At 41.3% G+C, this 24,302-nt stretch overlaps 1 protein-coding gene across 2 annotated transcripts in view; it reads right to left on the reverse strand.

Moving 5' to 3' along the window:
* PDGFD (platelet derived growth factor D) overlaps positions 1-24,302 on the reverse strand; it is a 271,148-nt gene that overhangs the window by 63,881 nt on the left and 182,965 nt on the right. For both annotated transcript variants that reach the window (XM_053595482.1, XM_053595483.1), the window contains exon 3: positions 23,435-23,615. In XM_053595482.1, the coding sequence (XP_053451457.1) occupies positions 23,435-23,615 (181 nt within the window). The remainder of the gene's footprint in view (positions 1-23,434; positions 23,616-24,302) is intronic.

Here is a 24,302-nt window from a genome sequence, read left to right on the forward strand (position 1 = left end):
GAAAAGTGGGTGCTGGGGCCTCTAGCTGGCTTAATTCTGGGACTTTCAAAGCCAATACATAGCTTTTTCTAAAAGTTATGAAGGAGATGTCACTCAGAGACAATCAGCATTATTGGTTCTTATCCATTCTTTTAAAGATATTGTAGGAATATGCACGCAAACTCACATATGGAAGCTTCCTCTGACAATGAGACCATTTGACTACTGTTCCCTACTTCCAGCCTGTACCGACTCAAGTGCTGGTCTTTTCCCTGCATTCGCTGGACCACACCGTCTGCACTCCTGTGTTTGTCTCCATCTCTTGTGACCATCATCCTGATGACGTCAGCATCCTGGATGACGTCACCACAGCCCTTAGTTTGTAGCACTTTGACTCTTTCAACTCCAATGACCCTTCTCAGGAACACCTCAATCTCACATGCACTGTGACCTTGGCCTCCACTTGACCTTGGCCTCCGTGCTGCTGCATGTCCTTGAATTCTCTTGATATGGTCCCTTTCTCTTTAACCTCCCAGAGCCCTGCAGAAGCTCAGTCCCTCTATATTCCCACAAGTTTATAGCCTTCTATTGTTCTCAGAGTCCTCACAATGCATCACTTCAAGCCTTGTCATATTGGTATTCCCTGATCACCAACCTGTTCTATGGCATCCATATTGCAAAATCCCGACTTTGGAGCAGTCCAATCATCAGAGTCTGGTCCTCTTCATCTGGGTCTCCATTGGAGGAAACTCACCATCCCAGCATATGGTGCTACCTTCTTCCTCCCATTGTCTTATCTGCTCCGTGTTTGTCCCTTGAAACCTCTTAAAGAAACACTATCTCTAAAATCTTACAAAAATATTTCTTTGATTCTAAAATCCTTGTGTCTTTACACTTGAGCTTCTTAAAATAGTTTATATTCCTTTATTGCAATTTTGATTCACTCTTCATTCCTTGGCAGCCCTGCACCACCACTCTGATGTAAAGACTCTTGTGAAGATCTTTAATAGCTTCTGAATTGCTAGGGCCAAAGCATCCTTTCTAGCCACCATGTTCCAGGCCTCTTCCTAACATTTAATGTTGTTGACGACTCACTCCTTACATCCTCCTCCTTTGGCTGTTGTGATATGGTGTTCTCCTTTTACCTCTTTATTTCTTCTTTAGATTCTCTCATTTTAATTTGTTTTCAAATGTCAGCATTTCCTGGGATTCTGACAGTTGGGACCTGGCACCTGGGTAAACTCCTGGACTCCCATGGCTTCAGCAATAATTTATACATGCACGATGTCTGCCTTCTACCCCATGCCAGAAAATCTTTGCCAAGAATCTGAATCATTTTGCCAAATTCCCTCTGGCCATCTCTCACTGACATCACTTATGCTCTCGAAATTCAAAAGGTCAATTTTCCAACAACACCTGCTGGTTGTCCTGCGTCTCCCTTCCTAGAGAAACACCACCACCTGCACCTACCTGTGTATGTCATACACCTAAAACTCACACTGAAATACTCTCAAGTTAGGTTTTTATTTATTTATTTTTTCTTTGAGAGACAGAGTCTTAGTATGTCACCCTCGGTAGAGTGCCATGACGTCACAGCTCACAGCAACCTCAAACTCTTGGGCTTAAGCGATTCTCCTGCCTCAGCCTCCCAAGTAGCTGGACTACAGGTGCCTGCCACAATGCCCGGCTATCTTTCAGTTGTAGTTATCAATGTTGTTCGGCAGGTCCAGGCTGGGTTTGAACCTGCCAGCTCCAGTGCATGTGGCTGGTGCCCTAGCCATTGAGCTATAGGTGCGGAGCCTCAAATTAATTTTTAAATCCCTCAGATTATACGTTCTTATAAACTTGATTTTTTAAATTGAAAATTTTCCCTTTTTTTGCAGAGACAGGGTCTCGCTCTTGCTCAAGTTGTCTTAAACTCCTGACCTCAAGCGACCCTCCCACCTTGGCTCCCCAAAATTCTAGGATTACAGCTGTGAGCCACTGCACCTGGCCATCAGATTATACTTTCTTAGTTCTTAATAAACATGTCTTTTAAACAATGCTTAAATTCAGTTTATTGTATCTCTTCTGGGTTGCTACAATAGCCTTCTAAATACACAATCCTTCTACCTTTTTGCCCAGCTGCCATCCACTCTACATTGTCTTCACATATTAGTCTTCAAAAACAAAATCAAATGAAAGCATTACACTACCCATGCAACTTCACAGCCCCAAATCCATTAGAGGTTCTGAACAGCATGAAGGCTTTTGATAAATACGTTGAAACCTTCGTGAGCGGCTACCACCTTCACATTCCAGCCACTCCTACTTCCTAAAGCTTTCAGAATAGTTTCATCGTTTGTTAGCCCTATGAAACTTGTATAGGCTGCTCTTTCTGCTTCCAAAGTTCTTAAAACCATGTACCACTTAGCTAAATGTGCCTCATTATTTAGAACACAAATGAAATAGCTTCCTTTGAGAAGCGTCATTAGGTGTGACGTAGATGGCCCGTCGTCTGTGCTCCCAGAGTGTACAGACCTTGCACTGTGTGCTCGCTGGTTACCTGTCGGGCTCTGCCTGTAGCCAGTGCTGTGCCTGAGACACAGAAGGGTCTCAATAAAGACTCAAAGGATGAATGGGCTCCTAGGCCATGATATGACATTTGTTGCCCTCAAATTCCTAATAAAGATCTATTATCTATTAGCTGACACTTAATCAGTAAGTTTAAAGACTGTATTTCCAGCTCAGTAACACAATTTACTTTTAAAGTACCTTTACTCATTTAGGTGGTTTAAAGTTAAATGTTGGCTTAAGAGTTAATATTATTTCTTTTTTTTTTTTTTTTTTTTGTAGAGACAGAGTCTCACTGTACCGCCCTTGGGTAGAGTGCCGTGGCGTCACACGGCTCACAGCAACCTCTAACTCTTGGGCTTACGCGATTCTCTTGCCTCAGCCTCCCGAGTAGCTGGGACTACAGGCGCCCGCCGCAACGCCCGGCTATTTTTTTGTTGCAGTTTGGCCGGGGCTGGGTTTGAACCCGCCACCCTCGGCATATGGGGCCGGCGCCCTACTCACTGAGCCACAGGCGCCGCCCAGAGTTAATATTATTTCTATTCTTACACATTTCTAAATGTGTGACAACTAAAGGTGCTATAAGACCACTTCCTTAGCTGCAAGACAGCAATTAATATTTAGTTTTACCACCAAAGGTGTTTTTCTTCTTCGCTAACTGTTGAGATAGCACCCTTAATGTGAATGTTAAAAAGGCTGAGTAACAGGGGACTAATGTAATTATTTTATGGCTGTGTGAAAATAATATTTTCTATTTCTCTCCTTTGATATGTCAGAGTTATTCCTTCAGGGGCTTTTAAATATTGAAATAGAAGATAATTCAATGATTCCTATTGATTCAACTCTGGTAACAGGGTCAAAGTCCTTTAAAATGTATGTACTGCCCACATCTGGCTTAACATGAGAAATATAGATTCTAGTAACAATAGAATACTCGTACAAAACAACAGTGGTTTTCATAATATTAATTCTGGAGCCAGAGAACCCTAAAATTTGAGTATTTTGAAAATGAAATATCATCTTAGAAGACTGGAAATATTTATGTTTAAAAATAAAGACTTAGGAATTTAAAAGAAAGTAGTTTCCCTGTCATAGATGTTCATGCTTAATCAACCTGAAAGAACAAAGAAGATGTCTGTGCTAATTATATACACCATATGTTTCAGGGAGGTAAATAATTCACCTGACAAAGATCTCTCAGTGACCTCAATAACCTGCATGATTTACATGTCAGGTCCTTGTAGGGGCAGATTTAGTGGCGTATTTTAGACATTCTTTAAATGGAAATATGGATATTACATTAGATATAGACCATTTCAGAGTTGAGAGAGCACAGAAATTAGTGAAATTATTTCTCTAAATATAAATATTTGATGCAAAGTGGCTATTATTGTGTATCCTATACGGAAGGAAGAAAATGAGTTTTAATAAAAAGTTGTCATGACTTCTTTGGTATCACTGAAACTAGAAATGTAAGTGCTGCACCTGAAATGTCAGAGGAGAAGGTTTTTTATGAAACACAGTAAGTGGTGAAGCTATTTGGGCACGGCTGAGATGTGTGAGATGAGCAGAAAGAACACTGCCGTCTGCAGCGAGGTCGGTCTGCGCAGGCCCCTGCTCAGAGAGGATCAGATCACCGCGCGGTTCTGCAAGGACTTTAATATAAGATGCTGACAAACTGCAGGGAATTTAAGAGAAGAGCTGGGAAAATGACTTAGGAGATAAGAATATACAAACAAAATACATACTTCATGGACTGAAGAATTAAGCACTTCATGTGCAGTGCATGTAACGTTTTTCAGAGAGTGACTTAGAGGGACATGATACAATTTTCTAAAATTCAAAATATATCATCATGAAGGGCAAGAAATTGTTTATGCCCTTCCCAAGGGGCAAAACTAGAAGTCAGGGCATGAAATTGAATGAGAGCTGACATAGGCGCTGTACCTACAACGTTTCCCAGTAGTGATGTCTATTAAATTGTGGAATGGCCTCACAATGGAAGTGGTGGAAAACCCATCCTGTAAGTCATTTCACGTAAGAGTGGACAAAGTATTTAAAGACGTCCCTCTGGAAAGAAATCTGCCCTCTGTTGTGACGAGAGTGTAACGAGAGACCCACTTGTGCTTTGCATTTTTTCTGCCTTCAGGACTGAATACCTGTCTTCTACTTTGATTATATTCGTGTCATAGTTTTGATTTTATGTTTATGGTTTCAATCATTTTTTGCTTTTATTTTTCTAAAAGTCACTTAGTTTGTAGACCTTTTGTTTTGCCTGGAAAGTAGTTTATGAAGATCACATTTATAGCTGGTATCCTGAACTGGCTACGAGTAATGGCTCTGAGGAAAAAGCAATAAAAGCAGTTAGTACTTCAATCCATTTTACAACTCAAAATGCATATTTCCAATCTTAAACTAGAAGCCTTTGAAAGCTTATGAGAGTTCAGAAAGAAACTTTTATATTTTATTTATTGCTATAAATCCCATATTAGAAATCTTTTTAATCACTTATAAATATGTAATTTCTCCACATTTTATTGAAAAAAATCTTTGACTTGTGGGCATTTATTAATGTTAATTTTTTTCTTACATGATAATTTATGACAAATGGATTAAAAGCTATGGCTGTGTGGGTGTAAAGGGTAGACATATCTGGGACTTTCTATACGTTGAAAATAGCTGCTAATTATCCTAATCTTGGCTATACTATATATGTATGCCTGTGATCTCATAAAATAAAAATATTTATCTACATGGAAATTTATTACAAATTTCAAACAATTGCCAAAAACAAGAACCTAGGACATTATGTTAAGTGTTACTATTCCATCTACTATGTACATCTTCAAACCTAATAAGGAGTTCTCTGATGGTAAAGCTATTTCTTACTTCACAATTATTATATCAGCAAAGAATACTTAAATTGTAAGGATACACTGATCCCATCCTCAGGTTCTCTGTTAATTATATCATTTCACTTTGCCCACTTTGGGACTACTCACGGCTTGATAATATGGCATAAATACGCTTACAGCAGTTCCTAAGGAGGGTTACAGGAGAGAGAAAATCACGAATGTGGGTTTGTGCACATTCCCTTGACTTTCTTTCTCATTACGCAATTCTACCTCTTCTCTCCTTAAGTCCTAACAGGTTCTGTGTTGTTCCTATTTCTCTCTTCAATTCCCAGTCTCTAAAATGTTCCAGGAAATCACAAGGGTGATTAGAGGCAATAAAATGTGTACACATTGGTTGATAGCAGGGTTTTCAAACTAAACACAATTTACACTTTGGGTTGGGTATTTCTTTGCTGGAGTAGGGGAGGGGTGGCCTTTGCATTACAGGACACCGACTAGCACTCCTGCCCTCCACACTAGATTCCAGTAGCACTCCCTGCCCAGGTGCAACAACTAAGAATGCTTCCAGATATTGCTTAATATTGCAGGAGATGGGTACAAAATCAACGCTGATTGAACCATTACTAGAACAAGGTGTCACAGTTCAGGGAGCCACCTGTCTTACTCTCCTGTTTATATCTCTGAGGTTCTATAGAGAAGCGGGGCTGGGATTGATTAGCAGTCAATATCTTGGCCACAGGAAATTAGGAAGATTAACGTAAGATTCTGAAGCCCAGTTTCATGAGTGTCAACAAGAGGTGCAGACAGCCTAATGCACAGTCTCCCCCTGTTCAGGAATGAATCTGTCTTAATGGCAGGTCCACAGTTAATTCTTTGAGCTATTGAGGAGATGGAGAGTGAGATGGGGCTGATGTCCACTCATGCTGATGCTGAAAGTCCACTGTCCAGCAGCACAAATGTGGGCATGACATTTCCATTTCATGGACTATCGTGTTCTCAACTGCAACATAGGCATTTTGTATGGAGGATTTTAAAGGTTGCTTCCAGTTTCTCTCTGTCTAGCTTCAACAAACCGGACACATCAAAAGAAACTTCTTTGTAAGTGTGCCAACAAAAATTCATTCATTCGATATATATATACACACACACATATGCGTACACACACACACACATACACATTTTATATATAGATGTATACATATATATACATGTACTGTGAATATCTGGTAGGCAAGGATCTTCATCGGGGCTGGGGACATAGAAATGAGTAATACAAGACCTTTATCCTCATGAAATTTTAGGGCTAGACTAACATGTAAACAAACCACTACCATAAGTTATTTTAGATGCATAGCAGAAAAACGCATATGTGGTAGGTGAAGGAGAAAGTAGTCACTTCTAGCTGGGGTATGAGAAGAGGCCTTGATTTAAGAGGTGAGGCTTGGAAATGAGTTTTGAAAGATCAGAAATAGGTGATAATCCTGCACACTTATGATGTGCCAGCCCCGGCCTGAGGAGGCCTCATCTCTGGCCTTGACAAGGTCTCTGCAGCTCATTCTTTACTGGCAGTTTAACTATGAGAAAAGTCAGAGTGGACAGCTGATGGGCCTCACTCATGGCTCCACACTGAGTAACAAGAACACCCTGAATTCAAAGTGCACAGCCTTACAGAGACCCTCTGAGCAGAGGAAGCAACACTGATTTGTAGAGCCTGTGAACGTGCCATACCGAATCTTAGAAATATGCTCAGGTTAAGAGGTAGGCTAAGGCTAAAGAAAAGACAGAACTGAGAAACAGGGGAACCAACGATGCGGCCATGCTGGTGTTGGGGTTCATCAGAGGTAAGGGGGAGCCACCGACAGGTGTTAAGAGGAGGCCGCCATGCTGGTGTTGAGGTTCATCAGAGGTAAGAGGGAGTCACCAACAGGTGTTAAGAGGAGGCTGCCATGCTGGTGTTGGGGTTCATCGGAGGTAAGCGGGAGCCACCGACAGGTGTTAAGAGGAGGCCGCCATGCTGGTCTTGGGGTTCATCAGAGGTAAGGGGGAGCCACTGACAGGTGTTAGGAGGAGAATGGCAGTGGTTTGGATTAAGCCATAGAAAGACCCCAAAGGCCACAGTGGGGAAGAGGAGTTGGATGACAATCCTGCAGGTGGAGAAACAAGGGAAGAAGATTTGAGGTTATTGTCTAGAGAAGAAATTACGGTGGTCATATGCAGACCAATGAAAGGAGACAGAAGAAAAGGGCTCATAGAAGGTATTAAGGAACTAGAGAGGTAAAAAGGGAGTTGCCCTTTAATGAATAAAAATCTTAGCACTTTTCCAAACAGGAAAAGAGAGGACCCTTATACCCAGTTTGCTGCTGCCCCAACTGCACCAGGACCAGACGGGGACTGATGGGCGGAAGGCAAAGTCTGGGAAGCGGCTCTTCTGCAGGTTCTGCCCCCCACCCCACGCTGACTGTAGAGCATTTTTCTGTGCTTCTGTCATAACCTTTGTCCCATCCTAACAGATAATACTGTTAAGTATTAACTCTTCTCCAAAAGCTGGGCTAGGACCTCAGGTTGTCCCCAGTCCCAGGCATTAAGCAGGCTCTCCATAATTATTTCTTGAACCAGTCACTTCAAATCCCTTTTGACAAATGTCTGAGGATAAATAGATCAAGTGACGCTTATGTTCCTTTGCTCTACTTTGATTATATTTTAATTAAAATATATCAAGTGGGCTGGGTGCAGTGGCTTGTACCTGTAATTCTGGTACTTGGGGAGGCCGAGGCGGGTTTCAGGAGTGTAAGACCAGCCTGAGCTAGAGTGAGACCCCATGTCTACTAAACAACATAAAGACTAGCTGGGCATAGCAGCACACTCTTGTAGTCCCAGTTACTGAGGAGGCTAAGGCAAGAAGATTGCTTGAGCCCAGAGTTGAAGTTGCTGTGAGCTGTATGATGCCACAGCACTGTAGCCTGGGGCAACAGAATAAGACTCTGTCTCCCCGACCCCAAAAAACTGTATTTGAAGGGTGGACATAAAGTTTGTATGCAATTTACTATGTTAAACAATTTCAAAATGCACGTGAACTTTATGTCCACCGTGTGTGTGTGTGTGTGTGTGTATACACATCAACTGTGTCTAGAATGACCCTTCCCCACCTATAAAAGAAGGGGAGGATAGGAGGATGGGGGGGCACTTACTACTCATTGTATAACTGAAGATAATGGGATGTATTGTGTATAGAGAAACATTTTCTTTTTCCTTTAAAAATATGGTTGCTAATGCCAACATTCCAAATAATAAGATGAAGCAATTGTCATCTAGACTGAAACGTGTTGAGCAGCCATCAGCTCAGAGGCCCTGGAGCCATCAGAGCAGTGGGGACATGGGCTGATGCTGCGTGGCGTGGCCAGTGCGCAGCACGCCGGCTGCCCAGTGCAGGAGAGCAGAGAGGAGGCTGCTGCAGCCTCACCAGCTCACGCTGCTCCAGGGAGAGTGTCCTTCCCACTGCTGAGAAGACAGGCGCTGTGTTAGCAAATGTTTAAATAGCAAAACTGAAGGAATTTTCTCTTAATGGCAGGTAGAAACAAAATTCCTCTTCAAAAGCAAATTAACTTTAATGAGAGAAGAAAATGGAGGATGGATAGGGACGGTGTTTATAAGGTAACAGGGCTGCTTTCTTTTCCCATGAACATGTGAAAACATGAACCCTGCCTTTCCAAGTGGCCAGCTGGGTACTCTCTGTCTCTGAATGTCCCCACACAGAAATTTAACTACTGGAACACATGCCCTAGAGAGCTGCTTGATCTGAAGGGAGCATGGAATCAAGAGAACAAATTAATTAAGATGTCTTTTTTTGGTAGGAGTTAAATATGTTTACATTGATGTAAAAGTATGAATTCAATGAGAGAAACACTCCAGCCTATTGAGTTTCTTAATGGAGTTAAGAAGCACCCAGTAGTTGGTTAAAATACCTCAGAACTACCTGCAGCACTTAACACCCACCTTACAAAGTGCTTTCCCATATCTGATCTCATTTGATCCTACTGCCTGCTTGGTGTACAGGAGGCATTGTAGAAATGTTCAGAGAGTTATCGAGATCTTTCTGAACAAAAGCATTAATTCATTTAGGAACATAGACTGGGTGACTGTCTCACCTTGTACTAAGTGATGTGATTGCTTCTGAAGTGTTCCCAGGCTAGTGACAAAACAGAAGTAGTCTACACAGGCACAAGGAGCTCTGAGCTACTGCAGGGATAAAACGGGTGGCAGACGGGAGCTTGGGGATGGTGTCCTCAGAGAAGGGGAGGAATTCAGACATTCTGTTTTATGCAGTAAGAATTTCTATCAAGAAAAATAGTTTGTGTGTGTGTGTGTGTGTGTGTCTCACTCTGTTGCCCATGCTAGAGTGCCATGACATCAGTCTAGCTCACAGCAACCTCAAATTCCTGGATTCAAGCAATCCTCCTGCCTCAGCCTCCTATGTAGCCAGGATTATAGGCATGTGCCACAATATCTGGCAATTTTTTTCTATTTTTAGTAGAGATTGGAGTTGGGGGTAGTTGCTGGTCTCGCTGTTGCTCAGGCTGGTCTCAAACTCCTAAGCTCAGGCAGTCTACCCATCTCAGCCCCCCAGAGAGCTGGGATTACAGGTGTGAGCCCCTGCACCCAGCCAGGAAGATAGTTCTTAACAGGGCAGCACAACAGACCCAGCTGAGGAGCTTTATAAATGGATTTTCAGGCCCTTCCCCAAGACATTCTGATTCTGTCTGGGCATTTACATTAAAAAAAAAAAATTCTAGTACAAAGACTTGGTTAAAAAACCCTTTCCCAGGAATTGTGGCCTTTCCTTGCTGTCTAAATTGTACTCTGTAGTTAAACCTGAATAGACTTTGGTTACTGTTCCTTTCTGCCATTTAGTATTAGACTTTATTGATTTTAAATGCAAATAATTTGGTCTAGGTTAGGCTTTCACCGGTATCAGTCATTAAGTTATTTTGTCCTGGTTTGCTGGGATAGAAAGATTCCCCTCCTTCCCCTGGTCAGCTACCGCTTCTGTGAATCATTCCCTGACCTCCTTCTCTTTCTCCTGAACATACTCTCTCTCTTCTCTGCATCCCACAAACTCACAGCCTCTTTTCAGCTGTCATTGATCCTATCACATCTGACTCACCTGGGGGTCTTGAGGGCAGGTTTCATGACCTATTTGTATTCCCAGGTTCTACCCTGGGACCGGCAACAGAGACTCAGAGCTACAAAAATGTTTGTAGAATGAATGAGTGACCCAATTCAATTAAGAATTAACTTACAGCCTGTCCACACAAAAATCTGCTAGTCGTTTTGATTTGTGAGGAAAGAGCGCTGGGGCATTGGCGAGGAGAGGATACAGGGATGGTGGGGAGGTTTGCTGATGACTGCAAAAGGAAACTGGGGCCACCACACATAAGACCTGCTAAGCCATTCTCCCTGCAGCTGTCCTGAGAACTAGCTATTTTATTTTCGTATTAAACCATAGCATGTTTTTTGTTGTGTAAGGGATGCTCTAACAAAAGACTCAGAAAAAAATGGAATCATTGATAGTGGTTTATTCTAACAAGCTGTAACTTTAAATCAAAATTAGGTACTGGCCTAGAATTTTAAATTAGAGTTCTGCCTTTATAATGTGATTTTTCCTTCAGAAATGCTTTCTTAGTTAAGACTTTGGATGCATATTTCTATATTTTTTAACTAATTAAAAACCACCACTTCCCTTTCTAGTTATCTCTGATGGCTAAATGAAATAATTTATATTCATATGTCTTTTTTTGTCTATTATGGTAGAGATTAAAACACTAAGAAGTTTTAGTACCCTTTAAAAAAAGAAAGAGTTGTACTCTGTCACTGAGGCTGTACTGCAGTGGTGTGATCATTGCTCACTGAAACCTCAAACTTGTGGGCTGAAGCAATCCTCCTGCCTCAGCCTCCCCAGGAGCTGGGACTACAGGTGCACACCTATCTGTCTGGATAGTTTTTCTTATTTAAATTTAAATTTATTTATTTATTTTAGAGACAGGTCTCACTCTATTGCTTAGGCTAGTATTGAACTCCTGGGCTCAAGTGATCCTCTCATCTCAGCCTCCAGAGTCACTGGGATCCTCATCTCAGCCTCCAGAGTCACTGGGCTTACTAGGATTATAATCCTGAGCCACCATGCTTGGCTTTTATTTATTTATTTTTTTAATATCTGGTTTAGCATTTCAGGAAGAAAGCAAAAACTGATCAAATGGAGTGCTTCTGACCTGGAACAGCTGTACTCTTCAGAGACCTGGCTTATCCCTGGGCCAAAAGAACATGTTAAGGGCTGTTTGCACAGCATTTCTTAGATTTAGGTGAGAAATAAGAAAGTCAGATCCAGATTTACTATTAAAATTGGAAGCTTAAAATATTAAAGGTGTATTTCACAACATTTTCATGAACAGTTCAAAAGGGAAGGGCTGACCGTCTATCCTCTATGCTCCGATGTAGCACAGCTGAGTAGAGCTGGTCACAGTTCTTGGACTCTGGTCCACCCAACACTGCCAGGGCTGTTGGGTCCTGCCAAGGACCTTGGATACTATTGGACTGAATATATATGTCACCCCCCAATTCATACATTCAAATTCTAACCCCCAGTGTGATGGTATTAGGGTGGGGCTTTATGAAGATATGACCTTTTGAACAGAATTAGTGCCTTTATGAAAGAGACCCAGAGAGCTCACTCTCTTCTGGTTATATGAGGACCCAAAAAGTCCTCAGCACTTGGCAGCCCAGACAAGGGACTTTACCAGAACTCAATCATAGTAGCACCCTGATCTCAGACTTCCAGCCTCCAGAACTGTAGGAAATAAATTTCTATTGTTTATAAGCTGCCCAGGCTCTGGTATAGCATCCTGAACTAAGATACTCAATTTGATTCTAACTACTACGGTTTAAATACTTGTCCCTCCAAAACTTGTGGTGAAGCTAATCCTCAACATAGTAACAGTATTAGGAGGTGGTCTTGATGGCTGTGCCCTCATAGATGTATTAATCTCATTCATGGATTAATGGGCAATGGATTAATGGTTATCCTGGTGATGGTAGAGTTATGAGAGTAGGCTGCTGTTTCTTGTAACCCCCAGCACGTGACGCCCTATGCTACCTCAGGACTCTGGAGAGGTCCCCCCAGCAGAAAGGACCTAACCATATAAAACCTCTTGACTTTGCACTTCCCAGCCTACAGATCTGTAAGAAAAAAATTATTTTCTTTGTAAATTTATTTATAACTGCATAGTTACAGCAACAGAAAACAGGCTAAGATACCCTGTGAAGACATTTCATAGTCACAGTAATAACAGCTCCATCTGTTGCACACAGACTGTGCACCAACGTATAGATTTTAAAGCTCATCTTCAAGCAGTCTTATGATGCAAGTGGATCCTTCCTACTTTACAAATGAAGAAAAATAGCATGAACAGTTTAAATGACATGTCCCAGGTCTCACAGATAATACATAGATTTGAACTTGAATGTGATCTGCTTCATCTGTCCTCTAACCCGTACTTTGTACACACAACATCAAAAAATCAAATGAATGGCTCTGGAGTGTCTTAAAAACCCAGAAAGCCCTTGACGCCTCAGCAAAGACCTGCTCAAATAATAGGCAGTCAGGATCCTGAGACCATTTACCAATTATTAGGAAACCCCGAGTCTTTCAGGCAGCTGCTGCTGTGCATGAGAAAGGTCAGCTCAGCAAACACATCAGCTGAGAACTTGGATCTTGTCTGCGGTGATGTCAGAATCACACAGTCTATTAATTCATGGTCACATGCCTCCTTGAGGTTCAAATGTTGTCGATCCAGACTTCAGAGTTAGAATGCCCTGTCATGGGCTGCCCTTATTCTTTTTTGAGGGGCAGGGTGGTGGTGGTGGTGCTGAATCTTGCTTTACTGCCCTGGGTAGAGTGCTGTGGCATCATCACAGCTCATGGCAACCTCAAACTCCTGGACTCAAGCAATCTTCCTGCCTCAACCTCCCAAGTAGCTGGGACTACCTGCATGCACCACCATGCCTGGTTTATCCTTTTATTTTTATTTTTGTTAGAGATAGGGTCGGGCTCTTGCTCAGGTTGGTCTTGAGCTATTGAGCTTAAGTGATCCTCCTGCATCTGCCTCTGAGAGTGATGGGATTACAAGCATGATCCACTGTGCCTGGCCATCTGCTGTGTTTCTATTCCACTGTTTCCCTGACAAATGTCAGGGAAATATTCCCCTCCCACAACCTCAATCCTTACCCCTAAACCAACACTTACCTTCCCCTCCAATACCCAGTGATCCTGCAACAAAGCAGCTGAGGGCTCTTGACATGCTGGGATGAGGGAGGGATGATTGGAACATCAGAGTTGGAGGGAGCAACTCTTTCAGGTCTATAAATCTAGGTCATGGTCTGTTAATATATTTTCTCTGTATACATTATTTGGGATTGTTTTTTTTTTTTTTTTTTTTTTGAGACAGTCTTGCTCTGTTGCCTGGGCTAGAGTTCCATGGCCTCAGCCTAACTCACAGCAACTTCAAACTCCTTGGCTCAAGAGATCCTCCTGCCCCAGCTTCCCAGGGTGCTAGGATTACAGGTGTTATCCTCTGGCATTTCTTGAACCCCATTAATAAACACAGAAACTCTGTGCCCGGCCTGGGATTGCTTCTTATTATTTGCACTTCAAACTGTTGGCTGTTAGGTACTCAATGATGCTTATCAGTTCTGTTCAGTTAAACATTTTGAGGCCTGTAGAGTGAGGTGCTATGACAGACTCTGCAGGTGTAAGCTACCCCACCTCAGGGAGTTTTCACTCTAGTAGAGATAGGGAGACCTAGACATGGGCTTTTATGGATTAAAACAGTGGTTCTCAACCTTCCTGCGATGTTATTTTCATTGTTACAAAGGAGTCGCGACCCACAGTTTGAGAACCTCTGGATTAAAACGTCTGGAAAGAAACATGCCCAGATATTCACGGTGATTGTGTTGAGTGATGGGAATAATGAGTCGTTTTTACTTCTATTTTAAACTTTTCTATATATTTTCAAAAGTATACATACGTGTACATTACTTTTTCTTTGCAAAGCCATGATGCTCATAAGAAACACTAATCTAGATACCTGATGAAAGGCCTGGTGTATGTGGTTGAAGAACTAAGGCAGCGGTTCTCAACCTGTGGGTCACAACCCCTTTGGACTGTATTAAAGGTTCGTGACATTAGGAAGGTTGAGAACCACTGAGCTAAAGAGTAGTCATATTGTTGATAGGAATATGACTTTGGTGGACAGAGGAGTCTTGGATTCTTGAGGAAGTAATATAGGACATTTAGTTGCCAAGTATGAGAGGGGACAAATTATGAGGTTGCACCATTCGGGAATAATGCTCTTTGTCTGGAAGGAAGAATACATGTGGTGAAGCGAGAATTGCAGCCACAATGCTTGGTTGGCATTGGAACAAGGGAGGCTCTCAGTATCACAGTGCAGCGTCTGAATATTTTTCTAGAAGAACTCCATTTTGAATATGGAGTTGTTCAAAAGTTTTCAGTGGAAAATGTGATCACAGCTCTACTTTCGCTGACAACCAAGTGCAGAGCAGACTGAAGGTAGGGGAAACAGAAGCAGGGGAGATGGACCAGGAAGCAGTTAGCAGGGCTCAGGCAAGAAGCAATGATTACCTGATTGTTTATTCACGTATCTCTTTTCCAGAGGTGGCTCTATGCCCTTTGAATCGTTCTTTTTTCTCTTATTTTATTTTATTATTTTTTGCCTGTCTGGCCCTCATTTTCAAATGCAAAATAAAGAAAGACTCATTCTGAATATGTAGCTCAGTTTTCTCAGAGGTGAAAGAAACAATCTTGAATGGAGGTTGGCCTTAATCTGTCACACTCAGGACAGTTGTTTTCAAGGCTGGATGAGCCCTGTCTGTGTGAGTGATTTTTAATTTCTTTGTTCACCTGGGAGAGGAAACTGGCACCTCCCTAACATTATGCGATCTTTAAGTTTCCAGTTAGAATAGCAGGTCCTTACAGAGAATGGAGGTCAGCCAGGTCACCTTAGAACCACAGTGAGGAGAATGGAGTTCCCAGGACTGTTACCAAAGGTGACTGATTGAAAGTCTAACACACAAAAATTACTGTGCTTGCCTCCCTCATGAGAACCCAGCCCTTCTTTCCACATTACTGCCTCAGGCTACAGAAGGAGAAACACCAACAAACATTTCTGGTATCATTTTTCCAGTATTTTTTTTACTTCAATCACTTCTTCCATCCCCTTTCCTGTCCTCCTCCCACATCCCCAGCCTCATTTCTCTGGTAGGCTGTGCTTCCAGCAATGCTCACTGAAAGGGTCTCACCTCCGAGCCTGCTGGGTCTATCTGCTGCTAAGCACAGCTGCACCTGGCATCTGCCCTCCTTGCTGGCTTCCCTTCCTATTGGTGACGAGGACATCTACAACCAGACCATGCAGTGGGAGGAGTGTGTACGTGTACCCTCGTCTCCACCACCAACCTTGGAGCCCTCCCAAGCATCCTTGCGTCTGGATTTGCATCATTGTTGTAGCACATACTCATTCTGGCTTTTCATCCCAGCCAAATCCTTGGTTGTAATTTTATTAAAGAGTCCTGGGCTTTGGCATTTTTTGAAGTCCATTAATAAGGGTATTGCTTATTATGTCCTTCTAGCTTCTTTATTTCTGTCTACTGTCTAGTAAGAAGAAAGGAGACCGAGTGATTATTAGCATCCTTACGCCTCATGCAATGCTCTGCTGAATTCACCGGATACTCTGAAATGCCTTTCTGGCCTTTATTGACGCGGCCAGTGCCCTTTCCTAGGACGCTGTTCTCTCCCAGATACAGCCCAACAACGCCTGTCTTTGTGAGGTCAAGTGCCCTTTGTCCTATATACACTGAACACTCCATGTGCATTTCATTACTACAATTCACACTTCTATAATTATTTACCATTCTTCACCTCTTGACTATCATTTTCTTATTATTCACAGAACATCTTCAGAAATATTTATCAAATTTATAAGTGAACATTGTGTGGAGATATTTTTTACTGAGACCCTCTATACAATTTTTTTAAAAAAGAAATACTGCTCTGCATTTGCCGTATCTCAAATATGCAAGCCATTTTCTAATATAGTTGAATAGCTTTTTCATTCTTCATTTTTCTCATTTTCACATCTACCAACATATTTGTACAAAGATCACAGTTAAAAAGAAGATTATATGCCTATTAAGAGGCATAGTCATTTAAAATCACTATGTTGTTCTGGTTTTAAGAATAAAAGTTTACTTGCAGCATGTCCATTTAATTAAACACTAGACAAACAGGGTGCCAAACTTTCCAAGTGTCATTAAACAGCACCCCTCTCCATGCTGGAGATGTGTTTACACAGCGTACGGGGGAGTCACCTGCTCATGAGATTAGCAAATGGGGTTTATGAGGAAAATTAATTACAGTAGTAAAGTATTATTTCAAACACTGCTGTGTCAGAAAGGGCTCTGTAGCAGGAGAGGCAATACTGCAAGAGTCAGTTAACAGGCAGAGGGGTGTGTGGGACCTAACTGTGTCTGTGCACCCAGAGGACATTGTGGATGAGATTCAGGGTGCTCCTCGCAATCTTATCACAATTTTGGACATATTTATTTTTCTTTAGAGGGCCACAGCTTCATGTCTCATAGGTAGTGGCACACACAGATGGACTCTGTGGCCACAGCAGACTCCAACCTCTGTGCATCATCTGTAAAGTTACCTACCCTGTGTTCACTACTTCCCTATAAAGTAAGAGGGTTGGCACCACATCTCCAAGACTGTGGAGCTCTAAATCCAGTATTCTTCCTGCACTGGTCTGCGTGGGGGCACTGTAAGGTGTGATTTAACAGCAATGGATTATTCATGACACCCCAGGCATCGGATCCACACTTCACAGACAGCACCTCACACGTGTGAGCCTCACAGTCATCTACAGGGGTAGAGACTATTCGTATTCTTTCTGTTAGGACTGTACCCACCAAGTCCTGAGTTCTATAGGGGCAAGGACCTTGTCTATTTTGTCCATCTCTGTATACCCAGTATGTATCATAGTGTATGGCACAATTAATAGGAGCTCAATAAAGTCTGTTGAATAATACATTGAAACAAATGCATCAGCAAGGACAGGCCCCAGCAATGCTACCCCTGTGTTCCATTTCACTTCGCTTCTGGTTTCCTCCCAGTCCCTTCACACTTTCTTACCTACCTTCCCTTCCTCTGCCCCCCTCCCCGAAAAACCTCAACTTTCCCTTTACTCCCCTCAGCCATCACCATTTGCTTATCAACACAGTCATATCCTTTGTCAAATTACCTTTCACTCTAGGATTGTATTAAATTTTGCTCCTTGCTCTCTCAGACACGCTATTAAACTTCCCATTACATGTCCAGGCTTTAGGAAAGTGATCTGATTAAAGTAACCGATTCATTCAATCTTCCCAAAGAGAACACTAGTTCATCAAAATTGTCTCTGTAATTGGTAAAGTTTTGGAACATCTGTGAAATATGAAATAAGAACATTTATCCCCCCCGGCTACAAAGTTGTGTGACAATGAGGCTCTGTTCATAAAGAATGTGTGCTTCAACTGGGATCTACTGATGCATCAGCCTTGCCAGCTGACGACCCTGACGTTTACTCAGGGGTTCAGGATTAGACATTGTTTTTCTTACCCTGCTGTCCTCATGCTTGATCCTGACCACGCCCCAACTTTCTTTCTGTCCACACTTTGTTTAGTGTCTTGTTGACAATACTTTAGCATTTAGCCTTAGCTGATGCTCTGGTTTTAACTACTTTATTTCATCCAGGTGCAGAATGACTTCAGCGATATCCAAAACAGAATGACTAAGATAAGGATAAGAAGCCGTCTTCCTCACTGTTGCCAGGAGAGGAAGGAGCTAGTGCTGAGCTTCCTTCTCCTGTGTTTTCTTCCTCCCGGCAGTTAGGATGCTGAGCGCCAGGAGAAGCATTCCTGCCCACAGGAAAGATGGCTTTGCTTTTCTCCTTCAGGCTCTTAACATTGGCCCTTCTTTTGCTGATCATATTCTTCTCCTATAGTTTTGCATCATTGCTTCCTTCTAGATTTCAGTTCTCAAATGAAATGTTACATCCATAGACCATCTCTGGCTCCCTCTGACTCCCTCATCTTCACAATATTCTCTGAAATGGTTTATGTTCATACATATGTATATTCTGGCCTACACATGTGTTTACTGTCTGTTTTCACCTCCATGCAAGTTCCTGAGAGCACAGACTCTGCCTTCCTCAATGCTCTAGTTCCAGGGCCCCTGGGTGGGCACTCTCCGGCTCACAGAAGGCATTTGGGCAACTATATCAGACCTTCTACAGCTCTCAAACCTCCAGTAGGATGTATTTGAATGAAATAAAGTTAGGCAAACAGAATCAGCTGTGGGGATCCCCAACCTCACATCAGCAGGCCTTGGCTCAATGTACGGTCTTGCTGAAGAGGCCAGAACATCATGGATGTTCAGAACAATTAAAAAGTCCTAACTGGCTATGCAAAAAAGGCGAAGTTTCCACACTTCACAAAGTGAATGAGTCCCTTTTCTCTAGCTTTGTTTAAGGATTCAGCTTAGTCACATGAGGATAAACTGCCCACTTTTATTGTGTTGTTCTTACACTCTTTTTGTTTCGACAATGGGTAAGTTTTAGGTGAGCAAAATCAGAACCTGTAGAAGTTATAACAGAGAATCTTTTCTTGTTGAATTCCTGGGTTCTACTCCTTCCTCTCTATCTTCTTCCTTCTCTTTTTCCTGTATTTTAACTAATCATTTTTACACAAAACCACGCTTCACTTGAGTTTTAATCTTAGTGGAAATCTTAACTGCACCACTTGCAGTTAATTCAAACTGCAGAGATTTATAGTTAAGCAACTGGTCTGATGAAATAGCTTTTTAATTTTAGAAAATGTTTATAATGGGCATTAGTAAATTTCAATTTTTAAAATAAACTAAATTTTATTAATAAAGCCGGAAAGTACTGAGTAGCTTTCAATGACTGAAGTTTTTATTTTTGAATAAAAAAAGTATGTTACATTAAACACACACAAACATAAAAGTCCTCTTGTTTGTTAAAATATACAGTAAAATGTTTCTAGTTTGGATGAAGAAAGTGAAGAGTGTCCATTCCTGTGTGTGTAGACACAATCACAGGCAAGTGAGATATCTGTACCTTGTACGTTAGTTAGACCAGTGATGATAACAATAATAGAAGATATTTGAGTAATTAACAAATCACAGGCAGAGTGGTTTATAAAAGTTATTTAATTTAATCCTCACAATCACCTAATGTTCAGCAGTAATAAAACCATTTTATAGATGCAAAACCTGAGCTGTAGGTTAGCAGCAGAGCTGAAATCCATGCCCACGTCTGTTCACCTCTCTGCACACTGTCCCTCGGGACCCCGGCAACACCTTTCCAATAACCTACTTAGGGGAATTCACCAAAACATTCCTAATCAATCAACAGCACATTCATCCTCCAACAAACTGGATTTTGGTGGGAGATCGTAATTTATTAAATCATACATTGTTACCAAGTGCTCAATAATCATCCGTTTTGCTTATTTACGCTTTCTGAAGGCATGTATTCTTCTGAGTAGAGTGAAACTAGAAAGCGAGGCTGACCAGGAGAGCAAGAGCATGCAACTAGGCAGTTCTTGTGAATCACACTTTCTCAAGCAAAGGTCAATCCAAACAACACACTCTCTAACCAGTGTCCAGCGAAGGAATAAGATGAATTGTCCAACCCTCAAAATGTTCACTGGCATTGATTCGGAGGGGACAGCTATGTACATAATTTGTGATGGTAAAAGTAGAATCATCACCATTTACTGAACACTTACTATGTAATATATGGTAGGGAGTATGCTCAGTATCCTTTACTGTTTTAAAATCTCATCCCAATTCCAAATACTATCCCCATTTTAAAGATGTAAAAGCAAAGGGGAAGAAACTGATTCAATCCCACACCATTAGAAGCCTGCCTTCCATCGGACGGGATGGGTGCTTTATAGTACACTGCCAGTCAGGAACACTGAACAAAATTATAATGTAAGCATCATTCCCAACCACAAACAGACAATCTGGATGTCATCCATTAATCTTCACATTTGCTGGAGTGAAAAATTGACCAAAAATGTATACTGCACCTTTCCAAAGATGGTAAGAATGTGGACCATGTGATTCCAGTGTCATGGGCTCTTATCCTTCTGGACGCCTATGACATACAGAGTCTGCAGAAGTTCTGCACACCTCAGAGTCAGAGGTGGAAAGAGCAGAGATGTTCTCTGCGAAGTAGGGAGGGGAGAGTAGAAATACAAAGGGAGGGGGTCTTGACTGTTCCTAATAGCTCCCTGCCATTTTCCAGGAGCCCTTGCCTCTTCAGGAACTACCATAAGGCTGATATTTCTCTAGCACCCACCCTTCCTAGTAGGGTGTGCACAGTAGCTGCCTCCAGCCCCTAGAGGTTTCAGCATCCTAAAACAATCATTTAAGTACATTTGAAGAAAGCTTGCTATTCTTAATCCCACTGGTTCCTTATTAATTTATACCTGCCCACTTTCAGTTTAAGCCTGGTCTCTTGAGTTTATAAACCCCTATTTTTTTTTATTAAATCATAGCTGTGTACATTAGTATGATCATGGAGCACCATACACTTGGTTCATAGACCATTTAACACATTTTCATCACACTAGTTTACATAGCCTTCCTGGCATTTTCTTAGTCTGTGAAAGGGAAACTTAAACAAGAATAAAGTGAGCTTCCACAAGGGTCAAGCCATATGCGCCCTTCTATCCCTACTGAGCCACAAATCAAACAGACAAGTTTTGTCAAAAAAACCACATGATCTAGATTCCCACATACCTGGACGTTAAGCTCATTCTACCTCTTGGAATTCAGCCGCCAAAGCACTTTGGCCCTAGTTGACTGTATTTAGTGCCAGAAACCTATTAGGAGGGGAACAAGTCCGTATTCTCAAAGGATGCAGACCCAGAGATTGGTTGAGAAATACACAAAAATGTTAGAGTTATCATCATTTCTCAGAAAAAACGAAATTCAATATACTGGTGGAGGTAAATGAGTTGTGCAATGCCAAACAGTTTATATCCCACCCACCAAGGCTGCCCAACATTCCAGTCAACATTGGCTAGGAAACAAGTGATGAGCTGTTGCCATAACCCAGACCATCTCCAACAGGACAACTCGTCTTCCTTATACCTTTACCTGCACTGCCTTCTACAAATGGACATGTTTTGCCTTAAAGACAGTATGTTAGAGTTACGGTGTTTATTACTGACTTACGGACCATTCAGCTTAGTTATAATCAAACATTAACATTAATGGTGCTTGATATTTTAAAAGATAAAAAGATCCTTCACTAAGTCTGCCCATCACCATTCTAACACGCCAAGCCTGCTCTGTCCGTGAACAATTGTAAACAAAGGCACCACTGAACACATTAAAAAGTGAAGAAATGTAGAAACCAATGTTCACACTTTAATTTTAATGATGTGCAGCATTACATGGGTTTGCCATGCTGTCAATAATGTTTGATAGATTATTTTCAAATTAAAACTGGAATCAACATCACCACATGCTATTTTTTTTTTTTTTTTGTAGAGACAGAGTCTCACCGTACCGCCCTTGGTAGAGTGCCGTGGCATCACACGGCTCACAGAAACCTCTAACTCTTGGTCTTACGTGATTCTCTTGCCTCAGCCTCCTGAGTAGCTGGGACTACAGGCACCCGCCACAACGCCCGGCTAGCCACATGCTATTTTTTCACTTATGATGTTATGACATAAAATTCACTTAGGGTTTAATAACTCAACCATGATGTAAAGGCCATGAGATAAAAAAATAAAACAAGATTCTTCTTATTCTAAATTTAATTTTTAAGAGAAAATAAAGGCCCCACAAATTGATTCTGTGTATAGTAGCATGTTTTATTTTGGCTTCCACACTTGGAAAAGAGACAGACAGCACCGAACAGAGTGAAAACTGTGCCAGGAAGACCAGGCAACAGGCACAGAAGGCGAAGGATGTGGTGCTGATTTTAAGATGCTGTTTAGGCAGAACAACCCCAGTGTCCACGTGGATGGAGCCTTCAGCACTCCGTCCTGGTGAACTGCGTTTCCCTGTCTGCCTTCCCACCTCCACCCCAGGGTGAACCCCAGAAGGTTCAGGGTCCTGCCTGCCTTCACAACTTTGTATCTGACAAAGGGCAGGACCTTAGTGTTCTTTTATTGATGAATGAAAAAAGAAGATACATGTTTGTATATAACCCAACAAGTAAAATTAATTACTTCATAGCTATTGCTTCAGTATGAGATTGGGCATTTTCTAACAATCATAAACATGTAAAGTTGAAAATGGTGACTGAGGAGCTTAAGCAGGAAAGACAGCAAATAAACATGAGCGCAGCAGACGGGGTTCATACTCTCAGGTTCGGAGTTGGACCTTTTAATTTTGAAAATGCTTGCCAACACTGAGCCTCCATGATTATAACACAGGCCATTCCAAAATTTGGGTCATAATTTAAACTAAAATCATCAGGAATTTTTCTGGTGATGGAATTTATAGGTATATTTTCAAACCAAAAGAGGAATTATTTTCTGTAGTTTTAATTCTTAAAATCTGTTCAACTCTCCCATTATTTCTTTTGGCTATACATTTGCCTTGCTTTAGTTTAATCAAAGGTAACTTACCTATTTTTTTGTAAATTATTTTCCCTATTCTATTTCGTATGCTCTCTTTCAAAGCATATAGCTCAGAGGTTGGCTTAATAGACCCCAAATGGTATTTCTTACTAACAAAAGACTTTAGCATTTTGACCATAAGGCAGGAACAAACCGTACCATAAGGCACTAATAAAGTTCATTCATCCTCATGCTACTGTATTTAATCATAGAAAATGATCTCTATACTTCATGAAACCAGTGTCTGCTTTTAATCACAGTGTGGTTGACCTACTTACCACAAAAGAATAATAAATCTTGAATCCAGGTTTAGCCACAAAGTAGTCATCGGACTTGAATGTTATTTTAATTTGGTTTGTTCTTGATGTGATTCTTGGAGGAACTTCCTTGTGTCCACACCACCGTCCTCTAATAACAGTACTGGTCTCAGATATGTCTTCGACTTCCACAAAATCATACCTAGAATCAGTTTGACATAATGAATGTGTTTTGATTAAAGTAGATTTTGAAACTCATACTTTCACTGAGAAATTAAACCTAGCATATAGGATTTCTCATGACTATCATCTGAAATGAAAATTATATCCTACAGAAATGTTAAAAGGAAAGCTAGTTTTTGGATCAGGTTTTCTAAATTCAGACTTTAATAATCTATTCTGAGAAAACCCTTGCATACATTCGGCTATGACTGTTCCCAAGTTATCAATAATCAAAATGAGATACTTTTTGGAACATCTGGCTCAGAAAGTTTTCTTGGAAAAACTAATAACTGTGATCTGTTGGTATATATTAGAAGATAGAGCTTTGGCTATATAGCCAAATATTAAATGTATAAAGTTTTTCAAATAAGTTCCCACTTTGAATTAATTTACAACATGTAGTGACATTTCTAGAAAGTAAATGATCTATATCTACATAGCTTATGGAATGAGTGTTTTCATTATAGAAAATAAATAAATGGGTGCAGACATGATTTGCTATATTCTGTTTTTGAAAACTCTATTGGAAGGATATCATAAAATATAAAATTTATCATAAGAGAAATCATGTAACTTCCAGGAGAGATGTGTGCTAACCAAATATAGAAACATCTGGGCTGATTAAACCAGGATGTGAAAAGAGGTTAAGACTTAAGTTCACCTCTGG

The sequence above is a fragment of the Nycticebus coucang genome, chromosome 6 (assembly GCF_027406575.1).
Source record: "Nycticebus coucang isolate mNycCou1 chromosome 6, mNycCou1.pri, whole genome shotgun sequence".
NCBI classification, from domain to species: Eukaryota; Metazoa; Chordata; class Mammalia; order Primates; family Lorisidae; genus Nycticebus; species Nycticebus coucang.